The sequence below is a fragment of the Pyxicephalus adspersus genome, chromosome 3, assembly GCF_032062135.1.
Source record: "Pyxicephalus adspersus chromosome 3, UCB_Pads_2.0, whole genome shotgun sequence".
Classification (NCBI taxonomy): Eukaryota; Metazoa; Chordata; class Amphibia; order Anura; family Pyxicephalidae; genus Pyxicephalus; species Pyxicephalus adspersus.
The window spans coordinates 90,355,804-90,372,633 of NC_092860.1; the positions used below are offsets into that span (position 1 = coordinate 90,355,804).

Here is a 16,830-nt window from a genome sequence, read left to right on the forward strand (position 1 = left end):
GAACTCCGAAGTGCACCAATGTACATAATGCGATATATTCCATACATTGTGATTATACATCTTTTTTGGAGACTATGGGAAGAGTTGGAACTTCTACTAATATTATTTGTGGTAAAGCAAGGTGGTGGTGGGTGACCCTTAGTTTATGTAGTAAAGTAGGGAAGAGTCAGTCCTGGTTGGCTTATATATTCTCCTGCTTTAGACTGTAGTCCCTACTAAATTGAAACAGAAAAAAAGGATCACAGATTCTTTTTTGCAGTACATTTTTGGCAATCAGTGGTCACTATTTTGTTAATTTTCTTACAGGGCCCCAGAGTCTGAGATAGGGGGAAGGATGTTTTTTTTTATACATTTTCTTTTTTAGTTTGAAGGGGAGGATGAAGAGGGAGAATGAAGTAAAATCAGAGCCTTCTGGGATACATACATCATGTTAGGCAGGAGGCTTTGAGCTGTTCCTTCTGTGGAGTTTAGAAGGGGCTTTTTCCACAATGTAAAAAAAAATTACATTTTCAGGAGCAAACATCACCCAATCTTGTGCCTGTGCTGTGCGAGGTTGGGTGACATTAGGAGTATCAGAAGTAGTGGAGTAAGTTTTAATAATGAATTTACTAGATATTTCAGAGATACAGTTATTTCTACTGTGTCCAGATAATTAAACAGTATAGTTTTGCAATGATCATATCAAAAACAATAGCACCAGACCAGAAAACACATGGGCACCTTTATTAGCAAAATATGGGCTGTGTGCTAAATGGTAATTTTTCTAATCACGTAATTGCTGGGCTAAGGTCATATTAAAATATACAATACTGTGCAAAACGTTTAAGGCAGGTGTGAAAAATAATGTAAAGTAAAAATGTTTTCACAAATATAAATTCTAATTGTTTATTCTTTTCATTTTACAAAATGCAAAGTGATCTAACAAAACAAAAATCTAAATCAAATTATTATTTGGTGTGTCTACCCTTTGCCAGCATTAAATCTTTACATGGACATTGGCACAAAGTTAGGCATTTTGTAGGATTATATTTGGGTGTATGATTAACCAATACCAAACAAATGATAATGATCATCGTTTTCATATGTAGGTTATAAAAACAGCGTAGTGTAGGAGCATTAAAACTGGGTGAGGAACAGCCAAACTCCGCTACCATGGTGGGGTTGTCACAGGTCATACACCATGCAAGCTCTTTTGAAGAAGCACAAAGAAACGGGCAATGCTGAGAACCGTAGACACAGTGGTCAGCCAAGGAAACTTAGTGTGCTAGATGAGAGACACCATGCTTACTTCCCTTTGAAATTTAGATGTAAAAAAGCCATGGGCTAAGAGCTGTAAAGTGTGTAACTACACTTATCTCCAACAGTTCTGATCTGTTAAACCCTGGCACTGGAGACAAGTTCAGTTATTACTGGTTAATTCTTCACACAGGTAAGACCCAAATATAACCTGAGATTTTTTTTTTTTTTAGCTGTGTTCTGAGGGAAAAAAAAAAAACTTTGTTTATACTCGAGTATTGCTTGTGGGCAGAACCCACAGGACATCTTATGGAGGATTGTTTCATCTATCCCAGGCAGACTTGAACTCTTCTTGGCTTCTGCTCCTTTCCTTTGTGTACCTGCTTTGACGCTTGGAAAGTGATACTAGAATTTGATTTTATGCTGTATCATATTTACTAGTCTCATTAGGCTTCATCCTGAAGAAGAGGTGTTACACCACGAAACGCATCGATGATACACTGGCACTTCTTGTGAGACTTGCTATAATGTTTCAACTATGTATTTATGTTGATACGTTTATGAAGAAGTGGATGTATGTCTGTATATTGTAATATAGGGACACAGTGGTTCCCATTCTAGAGCACTGTAAAAATGAATGTCTCCTACTTTACTTTTTATTATGATGTACCACTAAAATGTTTTAGGAGTTTTATATATGCTGTTAAAGTCCCGTTTCTCTGCACATATCATATTAGTCTACATTTGGGATGTGGCATGAGGGCATTTAATGCAATATATTGAATGTTCCCCAACCAGTGAACCCTTTATATGTACTATACTGGAGTATATAGCTGTTGAAAACTCATTTCTATTGTTTAATAAATGAACATGACTAAACTGGTGTAAGTTAAAGTGTATTCTTTTTTAGATGGAAATGATTTCAGCCCGTCAAGTTTTTATTGTTGTCTCCGCCAGAAATAGTTACCAAAGAGATACAGAACAAAAGCTGAGAAGTAAATCTTGAAACCTGTATCCCTATTGACAATTGATTGAGTTGGGTATTTTTGTCAACATTTTAGAGATTACTTTTTATTTCCCTCTGCATCTCTGGAATAAAAATTAAATCTCCACAATGAGACACAGAAAGGTCTCCTCATCCCTTCATCCAAAATAAAATCTAAAGTTTGGCTTTGCAAACAATTTAAGTTACTTTAATCACAAACATTAAACCCATTACACGTTTTGAATGAAAGCTTATATATTTGTAATATTCTGTACCAAGAAGAAGTAAATAAAATTTGTTTTATAGCATGTGAAAATGATCTTTTAACAGAAAATAGATTTAGTGTAGTAATTTAGGTTACAAAACATTAGAGAAATCGTATTATCTTCTTTTTTGTGGTTGTATGGCTGTAGATATGGGAGGTCCACAGTTAGAGACTCCAGCCACCATCAATAATATGGGCATTACCAGTCACATAGGCAGCCTAAAAAAGAATGAAGAGCAACTAATTAACAGTAGCATTTAAAACATCAAATAAAATTAATGTTGGACATTTTAAATTTACATTTACGTTTAGTCATGTATTGCTTCACCTTATACTGCAGTTATTTAGAAAATCTTATTTGTAGCAGAGATTTAGTAGTTTGTGCAGATTGTACTTCAACATAATTATTCTACTAAATTGTTTCAGTGAAGATTTATTCTAGGCCAGCTTGAAGCGACACCTAACAGAATAACAGCCAGCCTTTAAGCGGCTAGTCATACTATTGTGTTACAGTAAACCATACATTAAAAGCGATTCTGGTCATGCAGTGGCATAGTACCCCAACATACCGTGTGGATAGGCAAACATTGCAGCAGTGGCGCATTAGGCAGCCAGTCAAATATTTATTATTGCAATGCATGTTAATATGTATGACATAATGTGTATCTATGCAACAGTGTGAATTGGCTGTAACAAAAGAATTTATATATTTTGGGTGGAGAGTGCATTCTTTACAGTTTTGCAGGGCTCTGTTAGCCTCAGCTATCTGATACTTTCAGGTGTTTAAAATAACCTCTCCCGACACACAACAAAGCAGAAATAACCGGTCACAAAGGAAAAAAAATGTCCAAAATCATTTATTCCTTTGCAGCATTTCCATAACAAGTCATGAGTGTTGCTTACTTCTCTGTCTGAAACTTTTAAGAGGAAGAAAATTTTCCTAATAGGAATCAAACCTAAAGCACCTTGTTTTATTATTTGGAAATGTTCAAGTGGTCTTTACAAATTCAAAATGATTACAGTCATAACTACAGGACTTACTTCATCAGATGCCAAATACACACAAAGGTGTGCAACTTCTTCAGCAGTGCACATTCTGCCAGTCTTCTGTCTTGCCAGAAAATCCTTTAATGCCTATTCCAAACAGACAAAAAAAATGTAAGCACCAATATATTTATATTTCATATTGTGAATATGACACAAGCTTTCTTACCTGCTCAGGATCTGGCCTGGCTTGGATACGTTCTCTTAAAGATGGGGTGTCCACAGTTCCTAAACAGACAAAAACATGATAACATGACACAACACAACCACAGCTGTTTTTTTTTTTAGAAACAGCTCACAATTTGGGTATCTACAGAAGTACAAAAGTGGGAAATGATAAATGGAACCTTTGTATATTACCAAGGCTCTATCAGATCTATGGAGCTGTGGTTTGCAGACTCACACAGCTGAAATGGTTTAGCCAGTCTCCAATGTCTCTCACATCTGGATGAATTCTTTAAACCAACTCATATGATAAAGTAATTGCCTTTTTTTTTTACAAGCCATTAGCCCACATTTGGCAATTATATGCATTATAATATAGTGCCAACATATTATGCAGCGCTGTACATTAAAAAGGGGTTGCAAATGACAGACAGATGCAGACAGGGACACAGGAAGAAGAGAAGACCCTGCCCCAAAGAGCTTACAATCTAGAAGGTAATAGAAGTATCACACAATAGGGAGAGAAACCCGACTGTGCACAGGAAATTCATCATCTCAAGAGAGTTACCCCCCAATATCAGAACAGCTCATGTTAATGAGTTAGTTTTTAAAAAATAACTAAAATGAACAGTCTGGCAGTCTTAGGTCAGAAAGCAGAAACCATAAGGTCAGTGAAAGTTATTAAAAACTGCATTGATATAATAAGCAATAAATAGTTTGAAATAACATGCAAGCATAACACAGATTGAAGCATTACTTACATATTCTGGTGTCTAGCTCCCCCTTGCATTTGTTTTATGTGGGCCTGGGTAAAGCTGCATTCTTAGGATGAAGTAGGTAGGAATGCCGGAGTCAGGCTGGCTCCTAGAGAATAATGGCCAGACAAGCACAGACTCCCCAACATTTTCCTTTGGATATATGCATACACTGCACCCAGCCTATTAGCACAAAGGATCTATTTTTCCTCTGCATAAAACTACTCACATACATTTGTACTATAGCAGCATTTCAGCTGCCTATTTTACCCAAACTATGCTTTCTAATTCTGATTAGAAACATTTCATAAACGTCTTCACTAGAGTTTAGTAAAGGAGCAACACAAATGATCCAGGCTTTGGGGATATAGATCACAATAATACTATCTACTAGTGGCAACCCAAGCTGGTTGGAATTTTTCTCTGCATACTTCCTAATTTCTGGCTGTAATCTGGTATGATATGTACTATAATGTGATATTATCAGGACTAATTTAGGTTAATCAACTTTCCTTCAAAAAATTGTCTTAACCCTGTAATGACATATGACTATGGTAGGGACATTAGATTGTGAACCCCTTTAAGGGACGGTTAGTAACATGACTATAAATACTGTGTAATAATAATTTTGTATTTTTGTTCTCTTTGTTACCCAGTATCTTTCAATATTTTGGGTTGTAGGGTCTCCATCTGACTGTAGGTTTACCTAGCAGTCTCTGTCTTCTAGGCCTTTTGTCACTGATATTATGTTCCCTCTCCACATGGTGCTATAAAAAGCACAGCTTTTATGTCAGACATAAACCAGTATTTCTTTCTTGGGGCTAAGATGCAAGGCCAGTGTGTCCCTTAACTGGTGAAACAATTTTTTTTCCAGTATACTAGAAATGTACATACCTGGGCATATACAGTTACATCTAATGCCTTGCTCAAGGAAATCTGCAGCAACTGATTTAGTTAGACCAATTACAGCAGCCTTTGATGTGCTATATACACATCTGTTTACCACTCCTAAAAAGAAAAGAAATTATGTTTAGACTGCAAACTGGTCTGCAAAAAAAAACATTGTTCCAAGAGTTTACATTTGGTAAGTTGTATTATGCAAAGGCAAATTCCAATGTGCTTTGTTTTTTTTTCCAATGTATAGTAATAAATCAGTTAAATTATTGATCAATACAGTATCTATAGGACAGATCTCCATACAAAATACAGCCATAGGTTTCATTGCACTGGTAAACAGAAAGTTCAAATTAAAGGACACTACAAGTGCGGACACATTTCTTTTAATGCTGCGCCTTTACTTATGAATGGATGCTGCAGCAATTCCTATTTCACTTGATGTGGTTCCTCCTGCTGGCTTGCATGTCTTGTACCAATATAGGAGTTAGCAGGTAGAACTATAAAAACCAAAGAAAGAGGAAGTTTTACCATCAGTCAGGGGTCTGACTGGGAAATACTTGCAGCAGAGGAACATAAGTGAAGAAGCAGCAATGGTTCACTAGAAAGGTAAGTGTATGAATTATTTTAGCAATCATTACTATATACTTACTCTACATTTACTAAAGAGGTCAAGCAGATCTTAAAACAATTTCTAAAATGTCATATAAGATTTAGAAAGTTCAAGCAGATTGAAACTCTGACTGGTGGCCAGTGTTTTGCTATAATATGCAAGTTTGCACAGCATATTTGGATATTATGACAAAAATATCTGACAAAGCACTATTCTCCCGCAATATGACAGCTGCAGTGTCTGCTGCCGAAACCTGTCTGGTTTTCTGGGTTCAATGCCTTGAGCCACCTGCATTGCCTGGTTCATAATGACAAAAGTCCTGTGCATGCACACAGGAGCTACGTTAACCTGGCATGGAGTCCTGCCGAGATTCTATACCAAGCTATACATCAGTGTGTATTACACTCCTGCTGGTTTAACTGCTCACTGAAACAAACACCTGAAACAACAATATACAACTATGCCCTAATTACCTTTAATGCTGGAAGCAACAGAGGACATGTTAATAATGTTTCCGGACCTTTGTGCAAGCATCTAAAAAAAACATAAAATCACTGTCAACCTGCATCTGTCATGTAAAAACTTATCATATCAGATACATTCTGATGTTAACTAAGCCCATTGAAGAGAGGATATGACCCAGTGAAGAGAGGATAAAAATGCAATGACAGCAATGTTCTGACCACATTTTCAGAACATTGCGACTCACAATGTCAAATAAAGTCTAGGCAAAGTTAATATGCTTTTTTTTTTAGATTGCATATTGTGAGGGTTCACAGAATTAAAAGTCTGTAGAAATTCTGCTGATCTACTTACCTAATACACAAATATAGCTATTGTCATTTATTATCTAGTACCCTAACCATAAAAAGTTTTTTTTACATCATTGCACAATTAAGCACATACAAAAATGTGCTGCTTTACCTCCTTCCTTTTTACATTTTTCAGTAGAAGTACAGCCCTCAAATACAGATACATCCCCATTCTGCCCCAGGTCAGATCATGTGCTACAGTCTTCTCTAAAAACCAGCTAAGCCTGGTCATGAAAAACAATGGACAATGTAAAGAGAGAGGAGACAAAGAAAATATGCAACAGGTCAAAAGAAAAAGCATAATATTTCTTGTACTATATGCACATTGGTAAAACAGACATATAAAAACAATGAAACTAACTTTTGGCAGGAATGTTTTGATCATAAAATACATGCTCCGCACATTAAGATTCATTGTAAAGTCCCAATCTGCTTCTTCACAATCTAGGATGGTTCCATGGTGGACAAAGCTGCACAAATCACAAAAACAAGCTCCGTCAAAGAATGAATGCATTACCATGGACATGTTCTGATAAAAGTTGGCCCCACAGCTCCAGTCTAAAGTGACACACTCAAAAACTTTAGAGAAACTGACCATCTCTTTCTTAAGTGGCAGTGGCAACAACCATGGTAAACCATATATTTGTACATCCAAAAATAACCTTTAACATGTTCATGTAATTTTTCAAGTCATATTTACTATAACTAATCCATTGCTGAAACACTCTTTTCAAATTTGGGACTCAGGCGAATGGGAAACTGGAAATGAGTCATGCCCCTATTGTCGGCAATCCATTATTCCTAGGGTTTTGAACACCCTCTGAGTTTTCAGTGGTGGATAGAACACAATCTGTATAAAACATATCAATTTATTAGCCCAAGAGGTGACTTTAACTTACATGAGTTTCGAAACAAACATCAGGACCCAGTCTATTGAGTACTTTCATTAGATGCAAATTGCTCACTTCATGAGCACTAAATTAAGACAATCTGCCCTGGTGGGCTCCCTATCGCCCTTCAAACGCATTTGTGCCCTGAATCCATTGGCGAAATTAGTGGTTTCACGTCTCTATGACACATTAGTGAAGGCCTACACCTCAGCAACCCTATCCTATGTGACGCGGTGCGAGACAGACCTGGCTGCGCCCCTGGGGAGTGGGAACAAATATGGGACACCACGGCTCATTGTAGTATCAATGCATTGGCTTTAGAAGTGAAGTGAACTTTAAGTTGCTGTTGCGTTGGTACATGGTTCCGGTGAGACTGGCCAAAATGAAACCTGACCCGAGTTCTATGTGTTTTGGAGGCTGCGACTCGCCAGGTACCTTGTACCATATTTGGTGGGAGTGCTCCAAGCTACATAGATTCTGAACGCAGGTATACCAATTAGCAATTTAGGCAAGTTCCTTTAGAGTGGCCACATTCTGTCTGCCAACTAGTTTGCTCTACTTTGCGGTTATTCTATCACAGACACTTGTGACAGAGACAGCAAGTGTGCCAACATACATTGCACAGGAATGATCTACTGTGGTCACCATTACTGAGCCAGTCCAGAGCATGATGAGCAGCTTAATGGAAGAAGTAGACAGTATGCATATAGACAGGAAGTGTCTCAAGAGAAGCTGAGCTACTCAGATACCAAAATATATATATAAAAAGGTATAAAACAGTATTAAAAAAAAGAAATAGCAATTGTTCATGCTATACAGTGCTTTAGCAAATTACATGACATTTAGATATGCATTATATCCAATGCTGCTTTAAAAAGACAGATATGTATCTTCTGAGAGATTAATGAATTAATGCACCTCTTAAACAATATGCTATTAAAAATACTAAAAGCTAAATAAATAATATCTCAGGATTGAAAATAAATAAGTACTAAAAATTGTAAAGTCTGTGTGCATTAGTAAAGGCCTGAACAGATACTAAATAACTGTTAAACAAAACGATTGTTAGTTGTCAGTTTGGGTGACAGTTTTAGAAACAATCACTATACAGACACCCTGTTCTACTACTGTTGCACATTTTGTTCAAAAGATAGGGGTGACGGAAGGATGGACGCATGGTGCCCTGCTGCATGGGCTATAATAGAAGACCATAGCGATTAGTTATTTAATAGACCAGCATGGTGGATCACTATACGCTGTCATGGGACATCTGTACTGATGCTAGATTTCACAGGTGACAAAAATTTGAAGACCTTATCTTCAGACACATAAACAACATATAAAGGTATCAGAGACAGCTGTTTGTTTATTTCTGGCTGGGTCACAGGACAGAGGGCAGTAACCATAATGTTGTCTTACCATAAAGGTTTATCTAAAATAATGGAAGATTAATTGTTACTTACCCAGCTACATTAAAAAGAACATCAATTCTATCGATTTCCTGGTACAGTTTTTCAATTTGATCCTTTTTAGTCACATCCAGGACTCGAGTCTGTATTCCTAAGGAGAACAATCATATGAAGCCTTTCTATGCGCCGTGCTTTTCATTTAATTCTTGGCACAGATTCAGCAGATCTGAGTCTAAATAAGATGTGGTTTATGTCCTCACACATTGCTGATATGAGCAGTGTTATCAGGCAGTAGACAGAGGTTTTCACTCTTCCCCACACTATCTGAAACTAAACAAAAAGTTTTGGCTATAGATATACTTTGAGTAGTTTCAGGGCTCATTGATACAGCTGGTGATCATACGGATTGCCAAAAATCTTTCTGTTAACTTTGTTCCATTTATAAAAGCACCGAACAACTGACCTGACTATCACTTTTATGAATGACTGTTACTCATCAATAAACTGGTAATTACTATTTTTTACCAGTGGTAGAACTAGTACTGCTGCATTGAAAAGATGGTATTCCAGATAGTATTCCCATAGACCTCAATGGTGATTATTGGTGTTTGTGTCAAATGCACTGATCACTCCTTTTGCAAGTGTAATGAATAAGCAGCATCTGTCAGCATAGCCTAAATATATCCTTTGTGTGTCCCTGCTATTATCTAAAATAACTATAAGCAGCTGGCAGATGAATATGTGAATGGGCCCAGAGATGCCCCTCGGCATTACAGTAACTTTGTGACAATGTTTTGTAGCTTTCAGTTATTTCTTAAACCCTAAACAGAAAGTCACCTTGGTATGACTCCAGCTCCTTCAACTTCTCTCCATTAATATCAGTTGCAATAACCTGTGCTCCTTCTTTAGCAAATGCCTAAAGGTTAAAAAAAAGAAAGACATTTTAATAAATGAAGTCAAATAATTTTGGATCCCATATTTTCTAAATAAAACTTCATCTATAAGATTACAATTACTATTATTATCCATGCACTGTAGTTTCTATTTACCATCAGTCATACTCAAATAACCAAATATGTAATAAATCAGGCATAATTGATATGAGAGTTGAGGAAAATCCCTGGTATGTCACTCATACTATGTGCATTTTATGACAAAGTAGCCAGAAAAGAGAAACCCCAATCAGCAGGGTTTTTTAAAAGCAACTCTTTAAACAGGGTCCTCCCCTCCATCTGTGTCTTTGTTTGTATCTGTCTGTCATTTGAAATCCCTATAAAACGTACAGCGGTGTATAATATGTTAAATAAAGTAACACATTTCATAAAAAAAGTTTAATCACTTTAACAACTATGGGCTTAATAATATTATCATATATCATAGGTAAGGCCGATTTTAGTGTAGGACAAACTGGGCCAGTGCCCAGGGGCCCAACTTACCGAATGATAGGGTTGCAGGGAGCTGAAATGCTGTGAATTTGGGACCCCACCTTGTATTTGCTGATGGCATCAGTTTTTTGGCTGCTCCCGATTATGGCTGGAGTAACTAGAATTAAATGTTCAGTGCTAATGGCTGGATGTGGCCTCATATGGTGCGTGCACACCTCGGTGTGCACTCAAGCTGGTGCAGAGCACACACCACTGAAGAAATATTGCGGTAAAACAAACTAATTCAATTGCAAACATTTTCCCAACACTATACTAATAGTGTTTCACAAAACCCACACAAATTTAGGATTCCTGTATACAGAATAAACAGCACAAAATAATTTAGTAAAAATATTTGGAATACTATTGATTTTATTTAACCTCCTGGGCGTTACACTGATGTCTAGATTTCTGTACCAAAAGCGGTACACTGAAACACACAATCATGTAAAAAAAAAAAATTACTTTTAATAAAATTAAATAAAATACACAAAAATCAGCTTAAACAAGAATACATAAATAAATGACAAATACTGAAAATGCGATAATTCGGTATACTGTATAATAATATATTTTTCTAAAACACCTCCCTAGTGTCCAACAGTCCAACGTCACATACCTATAGACAAAACCACATAAATATATTTTGTATTATTTTGGATTGGATTGGGGACTTTGTATTGAATCCAATACAAAATATTTGAATTTCTCACTACGACCCTCATCGATGGGCGCATGCACAGACATCATCAGGAATCACAGAGGGACGCGTACGCGAATGCCGGGTATTTTAATTGTTTCCAAACTTCCGTACTTCCATGCAAAAAGTGTTAAATTTTTTGCATGGAAATTTATTTTAGATTGTAGGCTATAATTCACCGAATTACTCAATAATTACTTATAAATCACCGAATTACCGCATAACACACCAAAATATGTCCAAAATTTTATACCTTTTATAATAATTTTTTTTTATAAAACATAAAAAAAATCTTTAAAAAAAAAAAAATAGTGTATAATGTAATGTACAGTAGCTTATAATATATATATATATAAAACAATTATATATATAAGGATTTATTTGTATTGGACTCAATACAGCTTTTTTGTATTGAGTTCAATACAAAAAGCGATTTGAATCTCCCGCCGCGCCTCCCGCACCGACGTCACCGGGAAACCCCGGTGATCGTCACTGCACTCGCTGGATGAAGACAGATGACGTGTCCGGAGGAGGTGCGGGGAGAAGGTGAGTATTTTTTTTTAGAGATCGACGCTGGAACAGAACGGATCATCACAGCGGGGCCCAGGTAAGTGATGGGATTTAACCACCCGACAAAGTTCGGGTTTATCGATTTTTGCAAAATCTTTAAACCCGAACCAAGGTCGGGGTTAACGGTCGGGGGGGTTAAAGTGGAACTAAGAATCCACTTTTAGGAATCCATGATCAGGAAGGTTTTATTGCAGAAAGGGGCAGGCGATGTCCCTTCTGCAATACACTCTCTTACCTGCTCCAGGTATTTGCCAAGAAAGCTGAGCCGCGCATGCGCATTTTAGCTTTTGCTGACAGGATGCCCGGCAATTCCATCTTCTCTGTATGTGCTGGGAATAAATGGAGAAGAAAAAGGATGGAAATGGGACTGGTGAATATCTTAGGTTTATTTACACTTTAAAACAAACAAAAAAAAAACTTGAACGTGAAAAGCCAGGTCCCTCACCGTCCTGTCTTCCTTCTTTGTCCTGGCATGGGTTGAACAATGAGATGCCGCGTGCGCATGTGTGAAATCGGAACTTTTTTTTTTTTTTTGAGGAAAGCCCCCTTCTCCAGAGCCTCCTGGAATACGTAGCAGATGTGTCCCATGAAGCTGCGGGCTTCCCATTCAGTCGCAAGAAGCAAGTGCTAAAAAATATGTGGTAGTTTCTTATTTGCTATATTGGACTGCATGTAAATAGTATGTACACCCTGACAATGTATACACAGCATAAAAGAAAATAAAAGTTCAGTTTGGGATGTACAGGTTGACAATCGAAAATCCGGCCATCGATAATCTGTTTACTTCAGTTTCCCAACATGGATTTCAGATCGTATATTCAACACAGGGACTGCAGTACACTGGCTACTAATGTTTTGGAGCTGTTCGTGCGTGGAGGTAAGTATATATATAAAAAAAAAACTGGGATTTTCTAAAATCCGACGCTCCTCAGGTCCCAAAGTTGCCTGATTTTTGATAGTCAACCTGTATTTATATATTTTTCACCCATCAATGTCCAATCACAGCCATGTGAATCCCAATGCATTACTCATTTCAATGCATATTAAACCAAGACTCATTCTGCCACCTACAGACCAATTATCGAATGTAAATGCTATATATTCTAACAAATATACTACCGAATCTAGGGCAAACTGACAGGGGACTTTTGGTAATAAATATACCCCTATGTGTGCCTCACAAAATGGAACGAATTTATAACAAGACTGGAGAAGATAGAGCCTGGGTGACCCAGCAAACCTGGTATGGAATATGTTCGTTCTTATCATAAGTAATGAAGTGGGGTGCGCATACGTTGCTGTCATTTTTTTTTCACTGCCCAATTCATTGTATTGAACAGGGTCAGAGCCACAATAGTCAGCAATGAAGGTGACTGTGCATTATGATATAACATTTGTTATATTGTAATCAAGCCTTAATCTTCTAAAAATACAGCTGAAAGTACTTTGTTTTATCTATGCAATAATTGCTAGTTGAAAGCTGAAAACATGCTGTACTCCCTGCCTGTGCATAAAGATGGGATATAAGAAGTGCACTGTGGTCTTTGTATTCCATCAAAAATAAGGCAGGACTGACACCATGTGATTAGGAATTCAAAGCTGCATTGGTATGTCAAAGGTAGGGGAACACTATAATTCTAGGGCATAACGATTATTTTTCTGTACTTGCAGGATGTTTAAAGGGATAAAACATGGAGAATAAGCTTGCATTAACGGTATGTACAAAATATATTTTTTCATTTTACATGATGTGTTTTAGACCCCAGCATTGAGCACCTACCCCTCAATCTCCATAGCTTCTTGTTCACCTTGTCAGAACTTGTGCCTCCCTATCAGCTGTACCCTGAAAACCTGTGGAATTATTTTTCATACAGCTAATACAAACAATGACATGTATACTTAAGAAATTCTAACAGATTAACCAGCAAAGCTGGTTAAATACATTATAACCTTTAGACTTACAATGGCAGCAGCTCGACCAATGCCCTGTGCTGCTGCTGACAACACAACGACTTTTCCATCTAAACGCCCCATTATACCTGAAAAAAAAAACAGGAAAGTTAGCCAGCCAACTACATATTTCTTGCACTTATAGAGAGATATTGGTGGGTATACTCAGTGTTCTGATACAGAGACTATGTGACAACAATTATAACTGTACACTGCAATATTATTAAAGCAGACATTCCACTTGGATAACAGGTTCTCTTACACGGATTGAACCCTTTTCAAAGCACCTGCTATATATTACCCCAATCCTCTGCATCTAAATGAGTAGGGTGGTCATAGGTAAATTTGCAGCATACCCTCCTTAGTAATTAGGGGCCCACTGCTGGCTACGTCTGCTACTGTAGGTGAGGACAAATCCACTGTCCTTCCAGGTGGAATGCTTTTGTAATGGACTGGAGGATATTCTTGATGGATTTTGCACTCCACAGAGCTCATCCTGGAACGGAATTGCCGTCACACCCGGTGATGGTGAAAATTGGGGTAAGCTAGGACTAAATCCAACATTACTTTTTACAGGGCTGATATGAGCAGAGGAGCTGGGGAAGTATTGATGGAAGATTCACTTTAAACACTATTGCCCAGGACATGGAAGATCATGTAATGACAGATTAGGAATCACTGCATCATACTACATAATAATACATTATATGATTATTACTAGAATTTACATAGCACCAACATAGTATGCAGCGCTGTACATTAGATATAATAATACCTCATTATTTACACAAGTGCAGATTCTGATATAGACATGTGTATCTTCTTATTCAAATCCCCCTCTTTTTATCTTTGTTACCACTAATACCTAATGAACAGAATGACTTCATTTAAGAACACATTGCTCGTACAATATCAAATTAGCATCACATGCTGTTCTATGAAATCACAACACATACCTGCCAGATTGCACCCGACACGATCAATGGATCCGACCCCTGCACTGACAACAGTCACGTGACACAGAGGAAGTAAGCGCGCACACAGCATGCTAGGGACAGGCAGGCTATAGAGGGGTCAGAGTTTGCAGCCATCTAGTGGTTATCATGGGAATAGCAATTTTCTTTCCCACCCTGACTTGATCAAAATTATCTTTGAAGGGGAGGCGAATTGTATAGTAGAACAGCAGAACTTTCAGATCGCCAGGAACCATTCTATATTTACGCTTTCAACGGCTCAAAGTACATTAGCACGGTGATCACTAGGAAGAATGCCTCTTACATTGCTGGCCAGTGGGAAGAATGTCACTCTGATCCAGGGGGCAAGAATGAATCATTACTCAGTGCAACCTCCTAGGGTTCCACAAAACCCTGGCTAAAAAACCTGTAAAATATGGTTTTTAACCTGGCATTACCCCCAATATACACACATTAACAAAAGAAATGTTTCTAAAAGAAGTAATATTTCAGTTCTTTATGTTTTTGTGCATCCTGTAAAAAAAACAAAAGTTAGGTGATGGAAGGTATAAAGTATTGGTGCCTATAGGTTTATATCTATTTACCTGGAGCAGGACTAAAGACATGATAACAATAAAAAAAAAAAAATAGCCATATTGGTAATAGGGGGAATTGTACCAGGCAGCAAAACTCCAAAGCGGGGGTGTCAAACTCAAATACACAGAGGGACAAAAAACTTGGACAAAGTTTCGGGCCAACCTTGAAATTTATTACAAAAATTGAGGATTTTTTCCTTCTCACTAGATATAAACCCTTTTCATATGGAAACAAGGTTTTGCTTCACATTCAATCTGTAACAAGCCTATAACAGAGAAAGAATAAGAATTTTTTTTGAATTTTAGTTAAGAAAAAATCTTATGCCTCTTTCTCAGTTTGTAGCTTTCTGAGGTAAATTTCAACGGTAACCATTTTGCACAGGCTAACAACAATACCAATTTTCCTCTATAAAAATCCAACCATTCAAGTCCATGCCTTAAAGTAGCAAGGAAAAGTACAGCTGAAGGGGAGTTCTGGAAATGGCAGACGCGGCCAATACGGGGCTAAATCTTGGCCGAGCACTGAAACTCCTTCATTGAAAAAGCACCGCTACTCAAATTCCCGGCATTACTTGCGTCTTTAAAACAGTCGAATGCGGGGCCACGGATAGGCACAGAGCCCGCTAGTCTATGGACGCGAGTGATGCCGGGAATTGTAGTAGCAGTGCTATTTCAATGCAGCAGCGGGCCAGCTGCAGGTCATGTTTCGGACTCCTTTGGGGGCCAAAAAAAAAAGGATGTTGCGGGCCAGAGTTTGACACCCCTACTCTAAAGGTATTGGATTCCTTTGACCTTCAATGGATAATAAAGATACCATTTCTTAACTCTAATATACTGTTCAGAAGTTCAGAAAACATATTTTGCATATTCACTAAACATGACACATGGTGGCCTAGTAGGTTTTTATATACAAGATTCACATTTACAACTTTCACCTGTAATCTAGACATTCTTCAACAGAATCACATTGGAAAATGTATGAATTGTGGATGAACACATTTATAAAGGGAACCCAAACTTTAAGCAATTTGCATTGATTTCTACAATTTTTTGACTGTTTATAACAATTACATTTTTTCAAGACAATGAAACTGTAATGTTAACTTTTGATGCCTACAACACAGGGAAAAAATTAAAAGTGCTGCAGATTGGGTCATATCATTGTCACCATGCAGAATGTTTATTTATTAAGTATAGAACTGTGGTTTTGCTACCCCAAGCATCCCTATACAATTAACACATGCAACATTTAGTTTTTCAGTATTGATGCATCATTGTATTTATTTCACAAATTGTTGATTGTATATTATACTAAATTCCCAAGGGTTGGTGCTTCACAACCATGTCTGTTTGGGACCCCCCAAACTTTATACTTTAATCCTCTTTTCCATACTAAAAACTTTAAATCTTCAATTTAAAGATACAGTAAAAATGGCATTGTTCATGATTGGATGAAGATAGGAAGGACTTGTGTGTTCTCCTTTACTTATCTGGTTTTGGCCAGTATTAGGCTTATACAGTACAGGTTAATTCACACCGGGCAAGGCTTAGTAAAGTTTTTCTTCTGGT

The 16,830-nt window shown here is 37.3% G+C and overlaps 1 protein-coding gene across 1 annotated transcript; it reads right to left on the reverse strand.

The window, feature by feature from the left end:
- Window positions 1-2,401: 2,401 nt before the first annotated feature.
- Window positions 2,402-14,743, reverse strand: BDH2 (3-hydroxybutyrate dehydrogenase 2). The gene is made up of 10 exons (XM_072405648.1): window positions 14,669-14,743; window positions 13,725-13,801; window positions 9,906-9,984; window positions 9,123-9,219; window positions 7,131-7,239; window positions 6,431-6,491; window positions 5,345-5,458; window positions 3,700-3,758; window positions 3,528-3,620; window positions 2,402-2,705 (listed from the first exon to the last, which is right to left on the reverse strand). Exons 2-10 carry the CDS (start codon window positions 13,794-13,796, stop codon window positions 2,652-2,654), a joined length of 738 nt encoding a protein of 245 aa, XP_072261749.1. The 5' UTR covers window positions 13,797-13,801; window positions 14,669-14,743; the 3' UTR covers window positions 2,402-2,651.
- Between the last annotated feature and the right edge of the window lie 2,087 nt (window positions 14,744-16,830).